This window comes from Musca vetustissima, unplaced genomic scaffold (genome assembly GCF_032173495.1).
Source record: "Musca vetustissima isolate MV318-11 ecotype Yass unplaced genomic scaffold, APGP_CSIRO_Mvet_v1 utg4709, whole genome shotgun sequence".
In the NCBI taxonomy this organism is placed as follows: Eukaryota; Metazoa; Arthropoda; class Insecta; order Diptera; family Muscidae; genus Musca; species Musca vetustissima.
Window position 1 is genome coordinate 679955 of NW_026888605.1, and position 26217 is coordinate 706171.

The 26217-nt window shown below is 32.9% G+C and overlaps 2 protein-coding genes across 3 annotated transcripts in view; one reads left to right on the forward strand and one right to left on the reverse strand.

Annotated features, from left to right (window-relative positions):
• Positions 1 to 26217, forward strand: part of LOC133336437 (protein lifeguard 1) — a 307141-nt gene that overhangs the window by 205481 nt on the left and 75443 nt on the right. The window lies entirely within an intron of this gene.
• Positions 7126 to 26217, reverse strand: part of LOC133336438 (protein N-terminal glutamine amidohydrolase) — a 36157-nt gene continuing 17065 nt past the window's right edge. The window contains exons 2-5 of the mRNA XM_061544733.1: positions 9795 to 9948; positions 7660 to 7808; positions 7433 to 7557; positions 7126 to 7310 (exon numbers count right to left, since the gene is read on the reverse strand). Coding sequence (XP_061400717.1) covers positions 7177 to 7310; positions 7433 to 7557; positions 7660 to 7808; positions 9795 to 9948 — 562 coding nt within the window. The 3' untranslated portion in view covers positions 7126 to 7176. The remainder of the gene's footprint in view (positions 7311 to 7432; positions 7558 to 7659; positions 7809 to 9794; positions 9949 to 26217) is intronic.

A 26217-nucleotide genomic window follows, 5' to 3' on the forward strand; every position in this document is an offset into this window, starting at 1 on the left:
TATTCAAATGTTAGATTAGTTCTTAGCGTAACGTACATATGATGCCAAACACAAAACTAAGGGAACTAATGCGAACCAGAGATCCGAAACTATAGTCTATATAGTCGTTACCCTTGAAGGAACTACAACACAAATAGCAGTGTTTAGGTAAAGTTCTACTAAAGTATGTTGTTTATTTGATATAAAGGGTAATCTATTTCAAGGTTTGGTCCGCAGAGGAGATTGGACTTTACTTCTTCGAAAACGACGATGGAGTGACTAATACCGTTAACTCGGAGCATTATGATCATATGATAACCGACTTTTTTGTCTTCTATTGATGAATCTTGCCTGCCAAACAACTTGAACGAATATGACTTTATTGTATGAGACATTTCGTGGCTGCGCAAATTTTCGTTGTGGCGATATCAAATGGCAACCAAGATCATGCGATTTGACATTTGTCATTTTTATGGAGCTACACGATAGACCGTGTTTATGCATAGAACCCTTCAACTCTTGAGCACTTAAAAACCAACATTGGTTATTGGGCATTCAAACTATAAAATATATTTTATATCATGAAAATAATTATTTTATATTTTTATATCAAATTTCGATGCCCATTTTAAAAATTGAAAATAATACAAATTTATAAGAATGATTTAATTTTTTCGAAATATTTTTTTTATTTTGTTTCAAATAGCAATCATGTGTTTGTTTGTGGTTGTTCTTGAACTGTGTCGGTTGTTGTTGTTTTTGCTTATGCAATAATATAATTAATATATTTTCGGAAATTCATTTGGTTTTCATTTCATTTTTTTATTTTCTTGTTTTCATTCTTGAATCAATAAAATTGGATCTGTGGTTTCAATTGGATTGGTTAATAGTAACGGGAAGAAAAATATTAATATTTAAGATTAGAATTTTTTGTTTTGGTATGGGATGTTGTTTGATTGAGTATCATGAAAAATCGTTATTTTGTTTAGTGAGAACAATTAAAAAATATGTAATATTATTTCATATACATATTTATTTTTCGGGAATAGGATTCTCAAATATTTGATTTGGTTGTTATTCGGTTTGGTTATTTTTGCAAATATTTTCAATATTGAAACCATTTTGGAAAAACACAATACAAGTTTGGTTTGTTTCTTTATTTGTTAGTTATTGAATATATTCTTTTTATTAAAACGTAATGGAAACAGAAAGAGAAAATAAATTTAATAAAACAATTATTTATATTTTTCTTTTTATTATTAATTTAAAATTGTTGATATTCTCTGTTGTGTTTTTTGTTTTGTTTACTTCAATATATTTATTATTTTCTTAATTCTTGCCTAACTACAAAATATTTTGTTCTTATTTTGGGAAAAATTATGGAATATTTAATAAAAAATAAAACATGTTTTTGGTTTTAATTTTATTTTTGCATTGCGTGTTTTGTTGATTTTGATTTGGCTAGAGGAAAAGGAAAAATTAGTGTTGGTTTTATTTTCGATGTTGTGTTTAGATTTTTTTTTTGTATTTCATTTATTTGACTTTTTGATTTTTAGGAAGCATTTTCAAAGTGATTTTGAGTTGAAAATCCAAAATAAAAAATACACAATGTTCAAGAAATAAAAATACACAAATATATTTACTGTATAATAATTGTAAATAGTATTAAATAATAAAGGTTTGCGATATTTGTTTGTGGGTAAACGTTATCAAGTATTAAATTATTTTTCCACTAGACAATGTTACAGCAAAACAGAAAACTTATAAAGTGATCCAGGTCCAAAGATAAAATGTGAGGATATATATTGATAACAACATGTAAGAAATATACCTTATTTGGAGTAGTTTAGGTGGTTTTCTGAAATACTCTAAATCACTTTGTAAGTTTTTTGTTTGTTTTTTGCTTCTGTCATTTCGTTAATATTATTTATTGTTTTAATATTTGCTTATTTTTGTGGGAAAGGAGGGAGTCTATAGGAGGATTAAGTTTTGAAGCTTGTTCTTAGATTCATTTATCAGTATTTTTTCTTTTGTTTCTTATTAAAAAATTATATAATTATTTTTTGTTTTTTGTTTTAATATTTTCTTTAAAGTTGTAATAATATATTTATATATATGTTAACATTGCATTTACTTTAACTTCTCTTTATAATAAAAAAATGTTGAAATAATTTTTTGTTTCCATTAAATTTGGAAATACCTTCTCCTATTATATTGAGGGCTAAGTCTATTAACGCACCCTCTGCTAACATGGCTAGCATACTATTTTCCATTCTAAGCCAAGAAGCTAAGGATTACTTTTGTTGTTGTGTCAACCAGCCATTCATTTGCATTATCTTTGTTTCTCTAATAATAATCTTTATAAAAGTTGTATTTGTTTTTTTTACCATTTCCAGTTAATTTTCTCCTTTAAGTATAAGCTTGTATCTTAAATATTCTTATTATTTTATTTTGTTATTAGTTAATATTGTTCTTCATCGTCATTTGTGTTTGGTTTTTGTTTGTTTTTAATATCAAATATGAAGTATAAATATTTAAATACGATCGAAAAACGTAGAGAGTTAGAAGTAGATTGAGAGAGAGAGATAGAGTTTGTTGGGTGGATAATAGTTGGAAGAGAGTGTGTCAAACACAAGGAATTGTTTGTGGTTTTTGGTTTTTGGCTTGAGAGACAGAGAAGGGAAATTACAAACAGACAGACAGTTAAATAATATAACGGTTTTTTTATTTTGTTTTACTGTAGTCGAATAATTAATTTGTATTTATTTTATTTATTAATTGATTTGTATATAATTAAAAAATCATTCATTTTCACAATATTTTCCATTTTTTGTTTGTTTGTTTGTAGAGAACAAATACATATTTATGGTTTTGCGCTGTGTTTATTTTCTTTTTGTTTTTAATTATCGCTGCTTATTACCTTAGTTTTAGAATGAATAAATTGCAATTCAATTTTGTTGTTGTTTTAAAATATATATTTATAAGAACTTTGTTGCTTTTTTTGTTTAATAATAATAGTAATTTTATATGTATATATTTAGTATTTTTTATATTTTGGTTTTTCATCATACAGTATAAATTTATATTCATTTTATCACTTAATATATTTCTTTTTTGTTTTGTTTAGAAGAGATGAGAAAAAATTGCTTTATGAGTGAGAGTAGTTTCAATATTTATATTTTATGGAGAGTTTTTTAGAATCATTATCCATATTGAATTAAAAAAAGAAAAAAACTGAAATAAATCAGAAAAATAATAATTCAAGGTTAATTATAAGTAGATCTGATGCAATATTTGCATAAAAGAAAACTTTTGATGAATACAGAGAGAGAGAGAGCCTCCTTTTTCAAGTCAAATTCCAAAGCCATCCTGTCGAAATTTAAATCTTGGTTACCATGTATTTTGGCCTTTAAAAATTTATGTTCTAATTTATTTTGTTTAGACCAGCCATTATCACGACGATGTTCATTAAAAATACTCCCAAAACTCATATTAAGTCTTCAATCAGGAATTGCATTCTAGTCAATCAAATATAGTAAGCCCAGGAACTGTCCTGATACAATCTCGAAGCTTGACAGATTGGTACAAAATTGCCAATTGCATTAAGAGTCTTGTTGAAGACGGGCAATAATTTTCTAGTCAGTGCTAAATCATATATAACTCCAGAAGACTAGTAGAGACATTTGACCAATGAGACTTTTTATGGTCTATGTGGGGTATTTATATTGTTTTATTAACCCAACATGTTTAGTCTTTTTTGTACATCCGGTTTCAAATTCAGTACTATTTTAATATATTTCAATGATCTGATCTAATTTTCATAGACCTAATAAATAAATAAGCCAAGTGAAACCAAATAATCTCACCCAGGAGGACTCTACAGATTTATAAGCATCTTCACTATTACAAAATATAAAGTTTATGTATATAATATAAAAATCAATTACATTAATTTTTTGTTTTTTTTATTACTCCCCTATAATTGTAGCGATTAATATTTTTAACTTTTTTATTTAAAAAAAATAAACAATTCAAATTTAAACCAACAAATTATGCCAATTTAATAGACAATTAAAGAATTTAAATATTAAAAAAGTGTTATACAACTTATACTTATATGAATTGCAAAAATGTATGATAAAATATTATGTTAGACTAGAAACAATGTTAACTTTAATTTGTTGTTGTTTTGCTAGAAACACATTCATCCACCACAGCAGGAAATTGAACATCCTTAGAGAAATTTCCATATACGAAGCTATCACTACTGGTAATCTGTTTCTTGCTTAATTTATCATCAGATTCAATAAAGACTTAAGTAATAGTTTACCATTTTTGTTTTTAATTATTTAATTTAAATATATTATTTAATTTAAATATATATAACTCATTGTTAATATTGGAAATAACAGGAGAAAACACAGTGTTTTATTTAATTAAACAGATAAACGGACTTTGTGAAAGTAAAATGACAGTTGACAGCAGTAATATTTTAGGTGGAGGGAGTTGAGATTTCATTATATGACTTTTGGAAGTATTTCGAAAATAAAAACGAGAGTAGAAAAAAAATATTCTTATTAACCATATTTAACAAGGCATCAGTCTTTTGAGCGGTTAAATTTACCATCACTGGATTATTTATATTTCTTGTTCACTACACAATTCTATATTTCGGGTTTCTAGGGAAGCGGTTTTCTGGCGGCGAAAATAAACTGAAGGCGGAAAAGATCAATAAGGGCATTCGATTCTTTTTGAAATCGTTGCCATATATGCATCTAAAATACAAACTTATTGGCCTTCCACATCCTTACTATAAGCTACTATTTAAAAATTAACAACATAAAATAAAATCATAACAAAGGTATGTAAATTGTTTGTTGATCTAGTGCATTCACAACAACTACTTTTTTTGACCACTACTTTCAGTCTCATATTGTAAACAAACATTTGTTTTCTTTTTTTAAGGTTAATGTATAAAAAAGAATTTTTTTATAGTATAAATTAGAAAATTAGAAAAATAATTTTAGTCCGTTTTCTGTTTAATTTGATATTATAGTTTTGTTAAGAACAAATAACAAGAGATTTTGGAAGGGGTTTATTTTTTTAGAAAAAAATGCATAAGTGCGAGTATTTTTTATATAAGAAAAAGAGTAAATTATAAATTGTTTATAAATACATATATAAATAATTGATATTCGGGGGGTTTGCATTTACAAAGTAATAATAATTGTACATTAAATGTTTTTCGTTAATTTGTATATTAATTTGCGAATTAAAGTATGGTATATATATATGATGTTACCCAGAAATTGTATGTATATATAAATATTTTTTGAAAGCATGGACATTGTGAAAAAATTTATTATATAAAAAATATATGATTATTTTATGAAATTTTGTGGATTTGTAATATGGTGCCTGTACGTTTTATATGGCTTTTATTTTTTAAAATTTCATGAAATCCGATCATATCCGAAATATGTTAAAACCTAAAATTATACCTATACACACGTGTAGTGGCCTCCAATAGAAGATAAGAGCAGTGCGTTATTGTCCTGCTGAAGGCAATAAGATATAATAATTAAAACAAATGCGACATGTTTAGGATGAGCCATCGATGTAGCCAAGAAATATAAAAATTACAGATCCAAAAATTCACCTTCGATCAGCCTTTACTTCATATATGTTTTTATAAAAGAATTTTGTTTTATAAAAGTCGTATCGGATACAAAAGACCAAACGATGTGGTCATATATGATCTCTAGCAGCAAATATGGACTTATCACTTATTTCGCCAAAATGTGAGCCTATTTATATTTTATTAAGTAATAACTAGATATGAAATAAATCCCTGGGTATGTAGTCAAATCTGAATTGCTAAAATTATTGATAATTTCTGAACAATAAAAAATCCCCTGGTATATTACGAGGATGGATCTGGGGACAAGGTGAAATTTCTGGTTATAATCCAAATAAAGGACTGAGCTTTTTGGAGATTTAAGATAACGTCCTTATAATGATATCGACTTGATCTAATTAGATCCCAACGGATACACACTTAAACATAAAGTTTACTTCAAAAGCTACTTGTTTTCATTCTTTTTTCAAACTTCGTTAATCCCCCTCTATTCCCAACAGCTTACTAGGATAATAAAAGTTTCTTGGTCAGCACTTTAGAAATTCTGAAAGAACATTTACCAGCTCTATTGGATAATTTATGATGTCAACAAAGAGTTAAACTTTCAACACATGTCTCAAATTCGAGTATAGTTGTTTTGTTGTTGTTGTAGCTGCTGGTGTTTTCGAAGAAAACTAAAACTGGTGAAAAGTTGCAAGCAAGCAACAAACTGGCATGCATGACATGTTGCATTTAACCATCAAGAGGCCAATTTCCTGTGAAAATAATTTAAAATGACGTGCATTGTCGTCCTGCTTTGATGGCACATCATGTAGCCGCACAAACCAGTAGTGGCTTATAAACTATATCCATACAAAGTCACACAAAAACACACACACACAACTGAATAAAGTATTTTTCATAAATAAATAATAATTTGTGTTGGCTGTTTCTTGTTATTGTTACAAAAACAGATAGCAAACGAATAAATGTAAAAACACTTAATAATAGATTCATTCTTTTGGATGGGGACAGGGCACCAAAGATGTGGATTATGTGCTAATATATGTTGTTGGTTTGGGCGGGTTATATTAAGTGGAATTTATTTTCTTAAAAAAACCAAGCCATATTATTATAAAATATAATAAAAAAATTGTGTTAATAAATATAAATTGTTCAAAAAAAGTTTTTATTTAATTTTACATTTGTCACGAGCTTAAAAATGTTTGCTTAAGAAATTGTTTGTTTTTGTCACTGTATATAAGTTTGTTTTTCTTATGTTTTTTTTTTTTTAATTTCTTTATATATAAAGTGCTGTAGTCTTTTTAATTTTTAATCCACGTTTTCTTCTTCTTTATCTTCTTTTGAATGTTGTTAATTTATCTTAACATGTCTTTATTTGTTAATTATGTTCATTTGAAAATTATAATTAAATTTATTTATTTTTTATTTATTAAGTAGTATTAAAAAATAACTTAATTAATTTTAGTTATTTGTATTTTTCCTCTTTGCTTTGTTTGTAACCCAAAAAATAATTAATTAATTAATTACCCATTAAACATAGCCGATGATGGATGATATTATTTGTTGTTTTGCTGGGCCACAGCATTGGGTGATTTATAAAAGTTTTGCACAAACTCAGATAGGCTGTAAACCGTACCAGGACCTTTGCCAGGACTCATGCATATGAAATCGCCAAGGGTGTGGGCATTGCCTACAAAAAAAAAAAAAAAAAAAAAAAACAAACCAAACCAAACCAGAAATCAATAATGAATTAAAGAGTGGGAGAAAGGGCGAGAGATGTCAAGTCAACTATCGCCTAACAGTAGTACTCACTGCACGATTGTATGGGCGGATATGAGGGTGGTGGCTTTATCCAGCTACCATCTGGCCTTCTCATATGCCTACGATCCGAGGAGAATTCCGCAAGATATGTTTCAGCAGGTATTACACGAAAGAATCTATTAAAGCGACATAGAGAGGGATGGAGAGAGATAAATGAGACAATTAAAATTAGCTGTGTAATTTACGTGATATTGTTTGTGTGTGTGTATTGTAATTACCTGTGATGTTCTGGTCTTAAAGCTAAATCGGAACGAAACGTTTCTGTCACATATTTGTGAAAATATGTGGGAAATGGTAGCGTTGTATCTAAATCGAATACCAAACATCTATTCGGACTGGGATTGTGCATGAAGAAAACATGATAGTCCTTGAAAAGAAAAAAGTAAATGGATTTTTATTTTTTTTTATCGGAAGGAGTTAAAAAATACAAAAATATGGTTTATTAGGAATGTTCGGGGAATTTTAATGGCATGGAATTCGGTGGTGAATGTTATAAGCAACTCTGTTGAGTTCTTAGGAGAGATAGGTAATGAGAATGGAATAGAGTAAAAAATTCGAAAGTTAATAGTATTCTCTTTTGATTTCGAGAATACCACCCATGAGATTTTGAAATGAATAATGCTGACAATAACACCTGTAAGAAGCGTAGCGACTAGCAAATCAGGATCTTTGCCGACAGTATGATGAGGGAACTCACTCAATTGCTTAAGGCTTGACATTTCAATTCTTCATAAGCCTTATGGCAACCATCGAAATTTGTGCTGGTACACCTTCAGTTGGTAGGGCTCTTATATGACGCAATTTATCGCAGATACCTGAGGCCGGAGGATTCAAAAAGGACAGGGTCATTTATATGGAGAACGTCCACAGCAGTTTTTTTTACGATTTGTTTTAATTAAAGTCTAGCTCAACCGAGATATGGCTGTGCTGTACTTTACTCATCTTTGATTATTGTGAACCCTTTTCAAAAGATACGTCGATTCATAGTCTATAATTTCTTTCACATGTGGTGAAAGCGGTTTCAGAAAACCGGACAAACGCGTGTCAAGAATACATAACATACATGTAACAGTTTAGTTCGCATCCCCTGGTCGAACCAGAATGATACATTGTAATATCATAGTTTTGGTGGTGGTCCGTAACCACTGAAGAACTCACTAATGGAAGTGTAGAAGGTTCTATTCCCCTCCGTTCTTCTAAGATTACATTCTGCCCATAATGTTCCTCCACAAATATTTTTAAAGTTTAAATTTCCCTGGCCATTAAGTAAGTAACACAGTCTCAGTCACCCGCCACCCTTCCACCACCGATCGCTTGATTTGTCACCGTTCTAAGTTTCGACATGACCATTGATGCCTGTCACTTCAATTAAATAGTGTTGCGATACTTAAGTGCCTCTGTTTTGTTGGGAAAACACCTGTGACCAAGAGGAGCATTCCGTGGTGGTGGAGGTGGTATTGGTGGCGGTGACATGAAAATCCACTGTTGTCTACATACCGGACATGCCGGCTATTTGTGGATGTGGCGACGGATTGGTAAGACTGGGTGGCCATAATGGCCACGCATGGGCTAGAGAATCGACAACACAACAACAATACTTGTATACATGTAAGTGTCGTTCGTTGTTGTTCTTGTGTTTGTGTTTTTTTTTTCTTACAATGCGTGTTAATTGCGCTTTTTTCGCTGTAAATGCGTTGGTCATATTTACTATTCGTTGGGTATTGTTTTTGTTGTTGCTGGTCATGCATAAAGTTTTTAAGCCATTGCCGAAGGCCCATTCTCCTTGGGCAGCTCTAACAATTTTATTCGCAATAAAAAAAATAAGCAAACAAACAAAAAATAAAAAAAAACGACATAACAAGTGTGCGTGTTTGCGAACATTATTACAGGTTCCCTGGGCCCTAGAGGGTCCTATTAAGCATGTTCCTCGAGGGGGTACTCACACGAAATGAAACGAAACAAAATGTTGTAGTAAATAATTTTTAGTTAAGTAAAAGCAGCAGTAAAACATTAGAACAATGAGAAAATTATCATAAATAAAATACAAAACAACAACAACAAAAACAACAACGGCGACGATGATGACGACGACGAGTAAAATGCAGATTTGAATGTAAAACGAAATTAAAAACAAAATGAATTCACTTGGGTCCCAGTGGCAGCACAGCACAGTAGTCAGTCGTCAACGACGACGACGATGATGATGGTGCCTTGTGCATGTCCTGACTGACTGGACGTGAGGGTGTAAAATGGATTAAGTTTGTACGAGGGGCTACTTTCCGTCAAAAGGAGGAGGAGGAGGAGGAAAAGGACGGAAAGTGGGTTGAAAACTATATAAAAACGCAACACTTACCCATATCACAACTTGGTCATCGCCACGTCCTGCTTTCTGGCGCCACAGCGGTACAGTGCGACCCTCATTTGATACAAACACGGCATAGCATTTCGAGAGTTCATCGATACGTGTTTTCTTTACTTGTTCACAAAGCTTCCAAACGTTCTCTTCGCTGCAATGAAACATAAAAACAGACCGAAAAAAGAGGAGGATGAGAACACGAAAAAATGAAATATTATCGTAGAATAGCAACATCGAAAAACACACACAGAGCAAGAAAAAAGGAAAATCCACTGACTAAGACTGAAAGTTGCAACAAACATAACGTTGAGACAGGCACACACACACACTCACAAAAGTAACAACTGAAGAAAGCATGAGAATGAAACTAGAATTTTTTAAAATGCATTTTATGTGTTCGAACCATGGAACTATGGAGAAACTTGTTCCATCATATTATTATTATATATGCACGTCCATGTTCATTTCTGTAAATAAATGTATATATATGTACATATATATTTTTTTGAATATATTTATAATAATTACAACAAGGACAATTGCAAAAATCGTGGCAGAATAAAATATTGTTTTGAATTTTAAATGAAATATGAATTTCAAATGCATAAAGTAATTTTCTAAGAATGTTTTATTGGACATGCACGGTGACGAAGGAGAACACTTTGATTAACTAGACTCCAAGAAAAAAGGGTAGGGTTTTAAAAATGGGATTTATTTTTATTTTAAACAATATTTATTGTTCTTTAGTTACTCTAGCAAATGTTGACCCATTTTTCGTTCCATTTTTGAGTTTCATGGGCCGACGTAGCAAAAATTTTGTATTACATTCTTGGTGTGTCAAAATATTCTTTACAGAACAAAAAAAGTGTGCTTTTTGACATATATAAATGCCTCATTTTAGGTATTTTTGCGCTCCTTTGCGAATTTCCAACCGAAAAGGGGGTTTGGAGCTATCGATGGATAAAAACTTTTCTCAGCAAATGCTTCAATATAGTCCCATAATTTCAACTGCAATTTTATTCGTCCAGAGCAGTGCTCTTCATATTATTATTATCTGGGTAGAAAGCTCATGACAGGTATATTTGATCTCCTAATGTATATGTGCGCTCGTTTTCATTAAAATCTAGCTCAATCGAGATTTGCCAAAGAATGAAGAGCATGCACCCCATGTAATAGTATTTGAGTTCAAATTCAGAGGTTGAAGAAACCGATCCAATCCTAAATTAAAATTTTCATTCCTATAAATTTTGGATCCATTGTGATATCCGTTTTAACCAGTGGGTTTTAAACTCCCTCGCAGAATATTTGCAAAAGTAGACCATATTTGAACAAAACCTCTAAGAAAAGGCCGTTTTTCATGTATTTTGGTGGTCCTGGAAAATTTCCTACCGAAATGGCATTCCGGGTTATTGATGAAAAAAAACTAGCTTAAAAATTTTTTTCAATATAGTCCCATGATAAAATGTTATGTTGAAGGTCGCTACTGAATATTCCAACATAAGTTGTAATATGATATTTCATCTTCTCGAAAGATTGTTTTGACATAGCCCCCACATAACACTCCGGTTTAATATTTAAAACCGTCATGGTTGGCGTATGATGTATGCTTCAACATCTCGTCAGTACTTATACGCCACGGTATACCAATATTAGAAGGTGGACAACGAATTCATCATCTCTTGTTCGTTTTTCGAATTCCTACGAAGACTTCAGGCAAACAAATTGTGGTATAACACTGAAATATGTGACCATGTTCTTGGAAATGCTTCTTCCACGAACAACTATTGTTCGATTTGTCTGGTCTTCAAATACCCACACGGACATTTGCTATTTCGGACTCATACGAAGCATAGGTCCACATGTGAGAATCTTACTAATATCGCTTGAATTAAAAAAAAAGTGTTTGCACCTGTCGACAATGTTTGTCAGGTGCTTTATAGACCTAAGTAGATGTAAACTGGTAATTTTCATTGAATTTGGTTGAATGTTAAAGATTATATAGGCCAAAAGAGTGAAATTTTCAAGACCCATTACATGGGGAGTATATCAAATCCTGGTCCGATATATCAAATTTTTTGTCAGCTGCTTTATATACCCATGTAGATATAAATTGACAAATTTCATTGAATTTGGTTTAATATTAACGATTTTATAGACCAAAAAGCGTTAAATTCTCAAGACCCATTATATGGGAGGTATACCAAATCTTGGCCCGATCTATCCAAATTTTTGTCACTTGTTTTTTAGGCCAATAATTTGCATTTGTACTGAATTTCATTCACCTATGATAACTCCTTACATTTTTGGCCGCAGTTAATATGAACTCGGGACATAGCGTGACGCCTCTCTATCTCAGTTCATGCACGACGTCAATGTTCTGTGGCACAACGGTCGCTTGTTGAGTTCATATTAAGGGTTTATAACCACTTAAAAAAATGTATAAATGTTTTACTAGAAATCTAACAAACATTTTAAGCATCTTTTTACCTAAAAGTTCGCATCCTAAGCTAATTTCGAATTGTTCTTTGTTGAAAATAAATCAGTTTGCGGTGCCCATGAATTTGTTTGGAGAGATAAGGAACGTACAAATGTTTAAATTTCTTTTTTAATTTTTTGTCAATTTTATTTCTAAAGTCACTGTAAACAATTTCCTACGTCGAATCATCAAAAAACAAAAACGAACTTTCCTCAGATGGCGCTAGGCAACATTAAGTGGCCAAAAATATATTTAATCGTAGCGTTTATAAAAAACGTAGGCGTTAATAATTCCTTGATTATATGGATTACAGACATAAGTCACCATTTATTATTTTTTAGATTATCCTGCTTTCTTACTGTGAAAAAATTTTATTCGTACACGGGATAAAACATAAGGAACTGTTTTTCCATTTATCTTTTAAACGTTGGAGACTTTAAAAATTACGTTAAAATTTGTATAATTTAATATGTTTAAATGTTAAATAATTCTATTTTTCCTTCCAGAGTAAAACTTTTCATTATTCCCCCACAATTTTTCGAAAATGACACTGAACAATTCCAAGAAGACCTTTAGTATGTCAATAACCTAATCTATGTCAACACAGTGACCTTGTTCTTAAGAAAAAATACAAAATGATAACAAAAACATTGATAATAATATTTCTTATGCAATTCGCCAGATTCCCATTAAATTCTCTGAAAATGTCTAAATTTATTGTAATGTTAATTTAATTTTCCTGTAATTTCAATTCGGTTATTTTTGTTATTAAATAGATATCCAGACAACTCATAAATGTAGATGAATGAAAACATTTTTCTATAGAAATTGGTCTTTATCTGTCTGGCAATTGTTTGTTTTTATTGCATGAAAAAAGTTTATATACCGCCTTGATTGACATCAAATTGGATGCTTTCAAAAGAAGCTATGCCATACATTGGTAAACATTATTCTTTATTATACGAAATATTGTATCAGTCATTATTGTATGTTTTTTTTATTATGGAAATAAAGTTTACAAAGAAAGTAAAAAAGATAAACATAATTTGTGGCTTAACATCGGGGCCTGAGATTAAACAAATTATGTTAGACTTACGAAATTGGCTTACGAATTTGTATAAAAATAATTTACTTAATATTTAAAAATTATAACATTCTATAAAAAATTGAAATTAAATAAACTGTGCTTGCTCTGATAACATGTACATGTGAGGGGTGGCGTATACAAGTTCACAGAACGTATACGCCATGTAGGAGTTTTAACTTAACATCACGTATACGCCGCCTGGCTGCAGTTTTAATATTAAATTTTCAAATGTAATTTATCAAAACTCTACAAGACCTTTTTCATAAATTACTGACATTTTCACATTGAACATGTCAATATATAATGTACTCCAAAGTATGTAATATATAAATATAACTATGTTCCTACATATGAATATTAAGGTACTTCTGTACACCTAAAAAGCTACATTTACTTTCATCTTCGTTTTTGTTGTATGCCTATCAATATTATGAAAAATAAATATTTACAAAATTTTGATTGGCACAGAATGCAAAAAAAAAAAAAAACCAAAACGGAAAACCTTTCTCCACAGAATGTTAAGAGGAACAAAGATCCTAATCAAAAGTAAGGGAAATTATTCTTTTCCCTTCATGACTCCATAAAATATGCAAAGTGGGGAAAAAAAACTTCATATTAAATTTATTTTCCAATGAAGTTCTAAATATATATGGTTTACTTGGAAGGTCGACTTGCTGTAAGTGTGTGTGTGTGTTTGTGCGAATGGAGTCATGGGCTTCTTGAATGATAAGTTGTGAAAATCGGTGGAGGAGGGGGTCTTGGTTGGCTGACTGCCCCAACTTCTTTATCATCATCATCCGTGTCGTTCTCGTTCTCCTCGTCCTCGTCTAACACATATGTTGCAATTTTAACTTTATTGTTTTGACATCAGGGGTGTTGTAAATATGTGCTAGACACAAAGAATATATATCAAACAGACACAAGCATATATATGTAGTATGCAGTATACAAGGCACATGTTTAAATCTGTATGTGTATCACATATATATTTATATACAAACATATGTATCAAATATACAACTCGTAAATTCTTGTTCATACGGCACAAAAAAAATTGGAAAGAGAGCGAGAAAAAAAAAAACGTTGGTTAGTCATTGTTTCGTGCTTTTCGGTTAAGAGTCGCCTTTTGTTATATTATTACAGTTTTTTTCATTTGTGCGCTTTTTTGTTGTTGCTTTTTTATTTGAACATTGCGTCCACTGGGAATGAGGTCAGCAGCATATAGAACATTTTCACATGTTTTGCACACACATACACACACAACTATTATCATCATCATAAAGTACAACAAAATAGCAACAGCCCCAGACATAGGAATGGAGTGGCTAAAAGTCATTCATTTTTGGAGGGGGTTTACATCTGAAAGTTGTAAATGTTGTTACATGCTTCTATGGCCCAGAACGGAATTATGAATGAACTTCTAAGATAAATTTTTTTAGGTGCATATTTTCTGATGAGAAAGAACCCAATTTACACATTACATTAGACCTCCTTCATGAGGATTTTTTTGGCATATATTCAAACGTAAACGGGCTATAAGAATATTTAGAATTGTATTTACGGTAGTATTACAGAAAACTTCGGGAATTCCTACAGGTGACTTCGTAGTCATCTTATAGAAAATATAGCAAACCGTTGGGAGCTTCTTTCACCAATACTTACGGTTATTTTTCATTATTTTATTATTCATTATTTCAGACCTTAAGAACCTTTATTTTATGGTACGAGCGCTATATTTCTGGCCTAATAATGAAAAATTCGAATATTTATCAACAAAATTTGATTGAAACATCCCCAAAATATAGTTTTTAAACGTGTCAGCCGCATACTCTGGGCGGGAAAGACACTGAATGCCATGTCAGGGCTGTGAGGCCCTGTGTGAGGGACGCATTGTCATGATGAATAATGAGACTTATCTCTTGTTCGTTTTTCGAACTTCAAGCAAACAAATGTGTGAAGATTTGGCTCGTCTCCGAAAAACCACACAATCGATTGCTGTTATTTTTAGGCCCCATACGCATAGATCCACAATTCGTCATTTGTGACAATCTTAAAAACATGGACCAAAAACCGCAATTGTAGTTTTTCATGACTTTTTTTCATCAATTTACATGATATTTTTAGAGCGATTATAAAATTGTGAGGAACCAACGATATAAACTTTCATGGCAATATGGATTTATGCTAGCCCATGATAGGTCACATTACGATCATTATCAGATCATGCCAGTCATGAACGTTCTTTAACACAACGTCTGCTTTTTGGCGACCTTTGTCTTTGAGTGGTCGTTGAACACTATTGATTTTTTTAACCAGATAATCGATGTACTCTTTCAATTTTAATACTAGATGACGTCACTAAGTGTTGCTTAGACCAGAAAAATATATTGTAGCCCTTGTCTGCATACCTAAAGTTGCAGTTTCCTATGGAATTCTTCCAGAATTTTTGAAGCAATTCACTTTAGTGTTCTTATATAAAAGTGTTATGCTTTTCGATTAAATGACTTAAATCTGAGCCATTTTGGAAGTTCGAACTGTATCATCTTTAAAAAGTCTCTAGAAACTTTCTCAGGAAGTTCTTTATGGCCTTCCCTAATATATGAAATTCTTTCAAAGTGTATTGTTGGTGATCTTTCTATATATGCTTTTATAGGACATTACGGATTTTGTATATAATTTACCTCTATGAGATAAGCAGCGCCGAAGCCATCTATGACATAGCTCTACAAGACTTCAGGGTCCTTGTTACAAAATCTTTATTTAGAAAACCCTATTCGACTTTCTTCAAATCCCCATTTTGTACTCCTGTAAAAGACATTTACAAGCTTTACCTTAGCTTCAAATCCCTTTGTATTTTCCTACGTCTCTGAGCCAACATACGGGTGGTACACCAAACATCTTTCAATACAACAGCGATCCAAAAATACGACTACACAACCACATATTTCATTCAAAGGAAATACCAATTGGGAGCCTACATCAACAATAGGAACGTCGACATATGTGAATGACTTGCCACCATAAGGGCATGCATACACATATACACCCACTCACACTAATATACATATTTACATTTACATGAACATGAAGAAGTCCTGTAACTTTCTGTAGTTTCTAGGAATGGATATGACATGTTGGCGAACGAGAGACGTTTATGTACGGCATATAGGTGAAGGTAGTTAAATGTTATTATTATTGCAACAAAAGCATCAACGTGATCGTCATCGTTCAGGGTTGGTTATTGGCATCGGTATCGGTGGTGGTGGTGGTGGTGGTCAAATACTCAAATGGCGCCCCTTGTCTTAATATTGCCATAAGAGTCAACGTTGAGTGCCTACTACTTCAACGTTTCAATAATAACAACAGCAACAAAACACATTGAAAATTCTGCTGCAATTGATGTGGGGTGGATGGGGATTTGTGAAATTTGTTGTGGGTGTACAGTGGCCCAAAGAAAATTTTGAAATCTTAAAAAATATATATTTGAAAATATTTTTGCTCAAAGTCTACTTTGACATATGTACGGTTGGCGTATGTATGTTAACAATACCCAAACGCCTGGTTGCCCTCCGATTAATTAGCTTTCGATTATTATTCTGTCTATGGTGTTCAAAAAGAGGCAGTAGGGGGGCTAAAATGTTAAATTTGGGAAAAAATGAAGCAAAATGTTTCTTTAAAAAGAAATTCTGTCAAGGATATACAACTAAAACATAACTTTAAATATCGATTTCCACTAATTATATTAAACTGCATATAGGTTCAAAAAGTTGATCTATTCAAAAATATCTTTAAAAAATAAATTCTCATTGCGATTGTCTATATTTCTTACGAATAAACCAAAACAGAAAATAGTTCACTTCACCAAAGAAAGAGAATCCTTCAACATTTGCCTGTCACTGTTTGTCAACCATTCGATGATGACCCACTCGGTTTATATTCAATGCATGCAAACATTAAAATTGTACGATTTCAAGTGGTGGGATGGGGTTAGTTGTATTCTCACGTGACCAATGGTGGCAAATGTTTTTGAGTGGACGTTAAAATTCGTGTGGGTAAACGTGGCCATAAACATTGGTGGAAGTGTGTGTGAATGTAGGTGTGTTGTGACTGTGTGTGTGTGTGCAGTATTGTGTGTTGTGTTAAGTGTGGGTCATTCTGTGTCTGTGGTCAGTCATATCAACATCAGCAGTGTAGAGTGGCAGGCAGACAGGCAGGCAAGCAACAACGTGTTGGTCGTCAAAGGATACGACACCAGCCATAATAACAATGTCGCACACACACACACCGAACACAGAACACTTACCTATGCACACTCAAAACAAATATAACACAACACACGACACCGTGTCGCACAAGGTATTTCAAAACAACAATTTTACCATTCATAAAGTGAAATTGTTTTGCAAAGAGGCACGAAAGCGGCAGCGCAACAGTAGACGCCTTTTTCAGGTTGCCACGAAATGCCAACCAGTCAAATAGTCATCCAAACCAGCCAGCCAGCAATCATCTTGATAATTTATTAGCCGACTAAAAGTGGCTAGTTGGTGGCCACACAAAACGTTAAAACGTTAACCCCCTCTAACACCCAAATATCGCAATTTGACTCTTTGCCTGAGTCATTGCCTTCAATGACTAGTTACTAGTTTCATTTCCCTACCGTTTGCTCCTCTACCTCCAGTAATCGCCTAAAAGTGGCTCGCCTCATCTGTCATAAGACGACGAAGAAGAAGATACATTTCATGTTGGCCGTGCCACCACCCCTAGACTCACTGGCCTTCGGCTAACAAGTGTTTCTTTGGAGGCGTATAGCCAAAAACTCACCGGAAGGTTATATTCGACTGGAATCTAAATGTTAGATCTTAAATTAAATGTCGAAAATTAATGGGGAAACACGGTTGAAGAAGACGAAGAAGAAGAAGGAAACAAAAGAAAAGGGAGACCCTGAGAGAAATGTAGCACATTGTTGTTGTAGTCACAAGAAACGAAATGAAACGAAGAAAACGCTTATACCGGAAATTAGTTACGATTAAATCGAAAACAACTCCCCATAGTTCCTTTTTTCGGTTAGTTGGTGTTTTTCTAGCTTCCCATTCCCACCCCGCCATCCACCTTGCCGTTACAGCAAAATACACTAAACTTACATTACATTACATAATGCCAGCGCTGAGATAAAGAATTATTATTGTTGTTTCCTTGGATTATTTGTTGTTATTGTTGTTAGTGGCAGTGGTAGCGGGAGGAGGTTCTACTTACTTAAGTTTCTTGTTAACTTACCAAATGGCTAATAGAAAGGCGTAGATAATTTATATGCCACTGGGCATGCAGATATTCGTTTCGGACTTGTGTAATTACCAAAAGATTTGATGATTATCAATAGGACAGTAATGAGGTGGAGTGGGAGAGAGAGAGTGAGGACGGGGGAGGTAGTTATGTTAGTAGTAAAAGACAAAGTCTTAAGTAGCCACTGCCGTGAATTGGGTAATAGAAGGTATGTATGTATGTGTGTGTCAGTCTGTGTAAGTAGGTTATGTAAAGCCAGCTAAAACCAAATAATTGAAAATGTTTAGCTACACTTCCAAATGTGCTGAGTGTGACTCACTAATGGTGGTCGGGGAAGTCTTGAACGGATGGTTTTACAGCAAGACGGTGTGAAGCGAAAACTGCCGAGCATTGATGCTAATTTAATAAAAACAGAACAGAACATCGTATTTATGCAAGACTAGAACATTTTTATAAAAGCCAAATAAAATGCAATCTTAAGAGGAGGAAACGAAGGAGTATATTTATTTTACGATAGTTGATTAGGTGCCCGTTACGTTGGCTATAAACGCCACCTTCAGATCGTGTATCTATTGGCTCAAAAATCTGTAATGCTTTTCGTAAGTTTACTTATTTCTTCCTAAGTGATTAAAGTAAATTGAGACGACCCGAAAGGAACAAATGGGGACGAATTTATGAGAGCCTTCTTAGACGAATAAAAAATAGTCTTATACGACCATATGGGGCATTTAATATCACCCCTTTTTTACGAGCAGTAATTAATTTGTGTATAATAGCCTAGACAGACGACAGCCTTAATTTGCATTAACAGCCTTAATTCAAATTAACTTGTACATTATCCTCATTTTTATATGTTGTTAATGCACAAAATCAAACTGAATTTATACTGAATTAGGCAATTTCAATATGGCAATGCTGTCGAAAATTAATTGTTTCTTGTCAAATTTATTTATATTTATGAAAATAGAAATAAGAAATGCAGGCAAATCTCAACCATTTTTTAAATCAGGAGCTGTTTTGCTATGATCATAGTTGCTATTCCTCCTTTATGTCATGTATCTAGTCCCTAAAGATGTAATCCCGAAAAAAATTGAAACAAATGTAAAAAAATGTCATCCTACACACAGACAAACAATTGTTTTGAAGCAAAAACCTGTTTCGTAAATGCAGAAACTCTCGTCTGTCAGGGGTAAATATTAATTCAAATTAAGAAAATTTTAATGCAAATTAAGGCTGTCGTCTGTCTATGGTATAAGAAGTCACTTCTGGTTGTTTTTAAGTAGCTTATATATAGAGAAATTTTGGAATACTTTAAAACTTTATATATATGGAATTTTTATAAGAAAAAACATAAGCAAGACTTTAAACAAGCAATGAAAACCTTATTCTTGGCTTATCAGGAATATCGATATTATCTATGGTAGTTCTCATAGATAACAGGGATTGATTCTTTACGACGAAATCTATGTTGACGAATGGAAGAAAATTTTCATAAAGTATCGGAATGTTGTCATTAAACATTCTGTGATTTTTTGAACGAAAAAATTTATAGACAAGAAACTAGCCTTTATGGATGGCCAAAATAAGGTGGGCATATACCACCTTGAGGTTTGATGATCAATATGTAGGCAATGTTTTTTTTTATAAAGCGAGAAGAATGTCTACAAAATGGCTTCATTATGGACGGCAATGAGGAAGATTTTTTAGTTCACCTGTTAAGTTTCCAGAATCCATACTTTCTAAGAATTCAGAAAAACATATTCATAAACAACTGAAGAAGTCTCTCTGGACGACAAAGGAATTAATCGAAGCGATCTTCATGGACCAAGTGAAGTGTTCATCGCCACCAAAATAATTTGTCATCAAACTACAACCAGGGACACCTGAGTCTGAGTCTAATTTGAAGACTTTGTATATGTCTATAAGAGAGCCCTTATGAGTATCTAAGAGGGAGTTCTGAATTAAAGACAACCAGGAAGTGGTATTCGTTAACAAATAGTGGATCAATAAGGTGTCTTCCTGGAGGAAAATTCCAATAAACTGCCATCAGGAAAATAAGAAGCCTTCCAAAGGAAATTTCCAGAAAAATACCTGCAGGGGCCGTTTATTTGTGTTTATGATGAGTTCTGCAAGAGGTATCCATATATAGCCGAATTCCTAGTTCATTTTAAGGACATGTGGGAGTTACATATATTTAATAACTCCTAGATCTTAAACCATTCGAGAGGAATGAATCAAAATGAATTAATCTCTACGAATTCAAAATTTAATCTAATTTATAATATTTTGCATAGCATACTTTTAGGAAAATTATTTAATTAAATTATTTGCCATTAAAGTAAATCAGATTTTTTTGCATTCTGCCAACCAGCATTAAGGTTTGAAATTACTTTTTGATTAAGTCATGTTGTTGTTGTTTTTGCATTGCAAATATTAAGGACTTTTCACAGCAGGTGCTTGGTTACTTGCTAAATGAATGAGATTAAAATCCTGTGAATTCATTGCAGGAAATATTCATATTTTGCTGTTGCTGCTGTTGTTGTTGCTATTATTAAATTAAGCTCTTAGACAGAAAGAATACTAACGAATGAACAGCAGCGGCAAAAACAACAACAACACAAACAGAAAAGCTATTTATTTAATGTGAAGAGTTTTTTATGTGGCTGGCAGTAGCAGCAGCAGCTACACCAATCATATCTCTTGCACTCTGTCTTTCCATTCCTCTCGGCTTGAGTTATTCCTTTGTGACACACAAAGATATTTCGGGGTACTTGAATTTTACAAAGCGAAATTAGTATATATTTATGTGTAGTATTTTGAGGGGCAAAGAGATGGGGAGTGAAGAAATGTATCTTTTCACATATTCTAACATGTTTGAGTTATTTGATGTCCTATCCGCCTCCTAGTTAATCTATGTCTGAAATCAAATGTTTCAAGTTAAAAGGGGAAGAGTTCAAGGTTCAAATAATAAATGTTGCCGTTGCTTTAATGGATAGTATTAGAATCGTGTCGAAATCCATAAATATTTTACTGCTATTTTCATAAAAATATATGGCAGCATGGCTTAGAGTTGCCCCAGGGGTGGTTTCAATAAAAATATGTCAATCCTGGTTAGACAGAAGGTACAGATCTGGAAAATTCTGGATGAAATAAAATAAAAAATATGAGCTTTATGATTGATGGAAAGGAATGAATTATATTTAGGCCCAGGTTTATTTTTCATTGATAGAAGAATTCCTGAGGCGGAAGTTTTATAAGGCCATAATATATAATAACATATGTAGGTAGGAACATATGTGAACTATGCCGCTTTGGGGATACCGACCATGAACATACCTAAAAAGGGGTACCATGAACATACCTAAAAAGGGGTGGTATATTTATAAGAGGCTATGCTCGACGGGTGGTCTAGTCCAGTGGATAGTTCGCCAGACTACAAATCGATGCATAGCAATGGGTCCCGTTCAAAAGTGGTATCCGAATATTTATAAAAAGAGGTTCATTCTCCAGACGAAATGCATCAGAAGTCCCATAAAATTCTAATAAGAAATAAAATAGTAGTGACATCAGAGAAAGTGCCACCACAACCATTGCAATAGATCAAGAAGGTGTTGTTTCTAAGCAAAGATAGATGTCAGCCCTCTCACAAAGAGCAGACTCATAAGATACTTCGCTGGAATAAAAACAAGGACTAATTCTCGATAGGGTTCCTTATAAGAATATATAATTGTTTTCAATAGAAAAATTTATTTTCAGGCAACTCTTTCCTTTGATCTCTTCCATATAAAAACTTTTCAATGGCAACTCTACCAAAAAACAAACGCGAACACCCCTGGCAAAGGCCTGAAATATGCGTTGAAGCGCGTGCATTGTTGAGATTTTCATCTTAGATTTATGTATTCCTTTTATGATTTTTTGATGCCTAAAAAGCCACGACGACTACGACAATGAAGAAGAAGAAAAGAATTGAACATAAAACGTGGCGTGTATTGATGTTTTATTGGTATTTTATTATATTTTCCTTTGTTGGTTGTTTGGTGTTGGATGATTGGAGTTGTGGTGGGGGTAGTGGTGTGAGACTTGGAGCTTTGTTTGTTAATGCTGGTACTTTCAATATTTATTTTATATACATTTATTTTTATTCTTTCTTGGTTCACTGTTGATATAACCACAAGGCATATCAACAGTTACAACAACAAATATACTTTGGAAACTTTTTTCTCTTCATTGTTTGTTCCTTCTTATCGGAATAATCAGTGTTTTGGGGGTTGGGAGAAGAGCCTGAGTGTAATTTAAGGAATTTGTGGTTTTCAGCGCCTGGTTGCCATTACCATCGTCGCCATCATTAACGGTCACAGCCATGATCCTGTTTAAAATGCGTAAGGCACCAAAAGTTGTTAGACCAATTAGGACAGGGCCACAATGAATACCACTAGGCAAAAAAAATACGAAACCAACACAGAAAAAAAAAATAACAAACAGCCACAAATGACATGGCTCCTTAATGTGTACAACCACATGATAACACACAGATACATACAGAAGAGAGAACGAGCGAGATACAGAGTGGGGTAATGACACTTTATGTCTTTCAACTTTTAACCCAAAGCAAGGACAATGGAAATTGGTTAAATGTGAATGAATGGATGAATGTTTTAATGCTGTTTTTTTTTTTGGCCCAGATAACAACATAAAGACCAAGGAGCAATAAAGACCAATGCAGTAATGTAGTTGAAATTTTGTTGATGATGTCAGTATAAAAACATAAATACAATCACACAGACAGACCGACAGACACACATACAAAACTAAATATCTTTCAATTCAAAGGGGGGAATTCCATATTAAACGAATCAGTCAGTCAGTTAGTGGTGCCATAGACATTTGCTTTCATTTCTTTCTTATAGTCCACACATCTCTGCATATGTATGTGTGAGTGTGTGTATGTGTTTCTTGTGCAGCATGAGTAATTGTTGTCTTGTGTGTGTGTGTGTGTGTGTGATACTGGTGTTTTGCGGTGGTCTCTTCGTGTTCGCTTCGTTGGTATTTTATGTTATTTGAAACATTTATGAGATGCTGCCATGTGATGATATGATGAAGTGATGATGGCAATACTGATGATTCGGATGATGGCACTGATGCTTGCTTGGTTGCCATTTACCAATATGGTGGTGTGATGGTAATCGGGCTGTCGAACGACATCAAATCTTAACTAGGATCCTACAAGGCGCACACAATATATAAGAGATAACAGACATTTATACTGTGTGTGTGAAAGTGTGTCGGTGTGCGTGTATGTGTGTGTGTGTGTATTCATGAAATACGAAACAATTTACACGTGATTTCTTTGCTTTGGCGAATGTTAAAATCATTCATTAATAATGCAAAAGAGTGCAACAAATTACATTAAGAGAATACCAAAACCAAAGAGAGTGAAAGATGGTGAATAGTATGGAAAATAAGAAGTGGAAAATGAGAAAGAGAACAATATGATACGCACACACAAATCAAATTCATTTGCCACATAATTATACAGTAAAACAAAGCAGAAGCCCAGATAATTTTATGAGTATAATGGGCTATAAGAAAAAAATATGATTTCTCTTTCATTAGTCAAAGGTAATTTTCTCTTTTTGAAGTTGCAACAAAAAGTGATGCTAATTCTTGAAGGTGAATAGAAAAATATTTTTATCTAGCTATGTTTTCCCCAATTAGTTGAGATCTTAAAAAAGAATAATCATAGAAAAGTGGCATGTCCTTGTGTAATACAGGATGGAATAACTTGATGACTATCGGATGAGGATTTTGAGGACATTTAGATATTTATAGAAAATACAATGTAAGATAGTATTATAGAAAAGTAAAAGGTGGGATTTATAATGACGATGTTTTCTTCAGAAAAAGTCAGAACCCTTCACAATGAGTCTTTATAGTTTTTAAGGGCATTCTTAGACTCAATGATCAATACGAATGATTAGCATTTTGGAAGGCTTAGAAGGAGGAACATTGTATGTTCTTTCAAATGATATGCATAAAAGAAAAGATAAAACCGGTACAAATGTAACATAGATTAATGGTCATATCTGGTTAGAGATGAAGACCACTGTTCGAATAATAACAGGTTACTGCACAAATCGGACGAAAGGTAGTAATAGTTGAGATTTTGAATAGAGAAATAGAGGGGTGTCTTAAACTATATTTCTCCCTTCTATCCACAAAGACTTTAGCCGGCTTTATATCATCAGAAGAAATACAGGATGCTATTTTTCTAACACAAAAATTGCATTTTACTTATAAAAAACTCTGAGAAATTCCATTGCCCATAGTTCCACATTTGTAGTTCTCTCATAATTTTGTCATTTTTTTCAGTGTTTCGGTTCGACACGTTCCAACAAAACACTACCACAAATTATTTAGTTCCCAGCCCCAGCTAAAAATCCGACACCCCTATATAAAGACAGATATATATGACTGGTGGCTTAGCTTAGCAGGAAAATTCATTTACTCCCAGGGAAAATAAAACAAGAAAAGATGTACGAGTACATTCATCAGCATCGCTCCATTACGCCAATGAATGTTAAAGATGAATACCACTACTAGGAATATACACACACAGACTCGTACATGTGTGTGTGTGTGTGCGTGTTGTCTTAGGGAAAGTTACAAATGAAATGCCGTTGTCTTCGTCTAGTTCCTTTTTGTTTTCCACGTAAACCATAAAATATTCGGTGTAGTTCTACCCCATATTCATGTTCGATGTTTCGGTTTGCTTCTTTTATTTTCTGTGGACTAAAGATTCATGACTGAAATACTTTACATAGTACAGCCGTAATTCTTCATTGTGGGAGGGTCGCTCATCCATTCATCCACCTACTTTCACAACTTTATTCTGTTGTGAATTAATCAATGAACATTTCCCGCGGGAGTTTATGGGCCAAAAGCTTTAGTTTTCTACATCTCTATTTATTCGTGTGTATGTGTGTCGTATGTCTGTCGGTTTGATTAAATGTATACATGTCGGTATGTCCACATAACATATCTCTGTCTCGTAATAACGCCAACGCAAAAATGAAACTTTTTCTTCTTGGTTGCTTGTAAAGCAAAGCAAAGTAGAGCAGCGGATAGCAAGAAGAGAGGATAGTATTGCAAAAATGCTTTACACTTTTTTATGATGATACTTTCATGCTGGCGGCGGCTGTTAGGAAAGGAGGTTGAATGGATGGAAGGATAGTGGTGAAGGAGGGTCGTGGGTTGCGGGAAGGAGTTTTTCCAGCAACATCATCAAATTCTTTTTCTTGTATATTTTTTTGTGTCGTATCCCAACCACTTTACTTTGGTTGTCATTCTTTCGTTGTCATTTGATACTGGTGGAATGTTCATTGTATCATGTGGCTGTTTGGCTGGTTAGATGGTTTGGAGTACATCTCCCTCCGAAAAATGGAAAAGAAAGGAAATCCCCAACATAAAAGGTAAGAGAGCTTTGGACTGATATTATAGTTCCCCATAACATACTAACATAAAAGGAGAAAAGTGTATGCACACATAGCCATACACTAACAGTGTATGTGTGTATATCT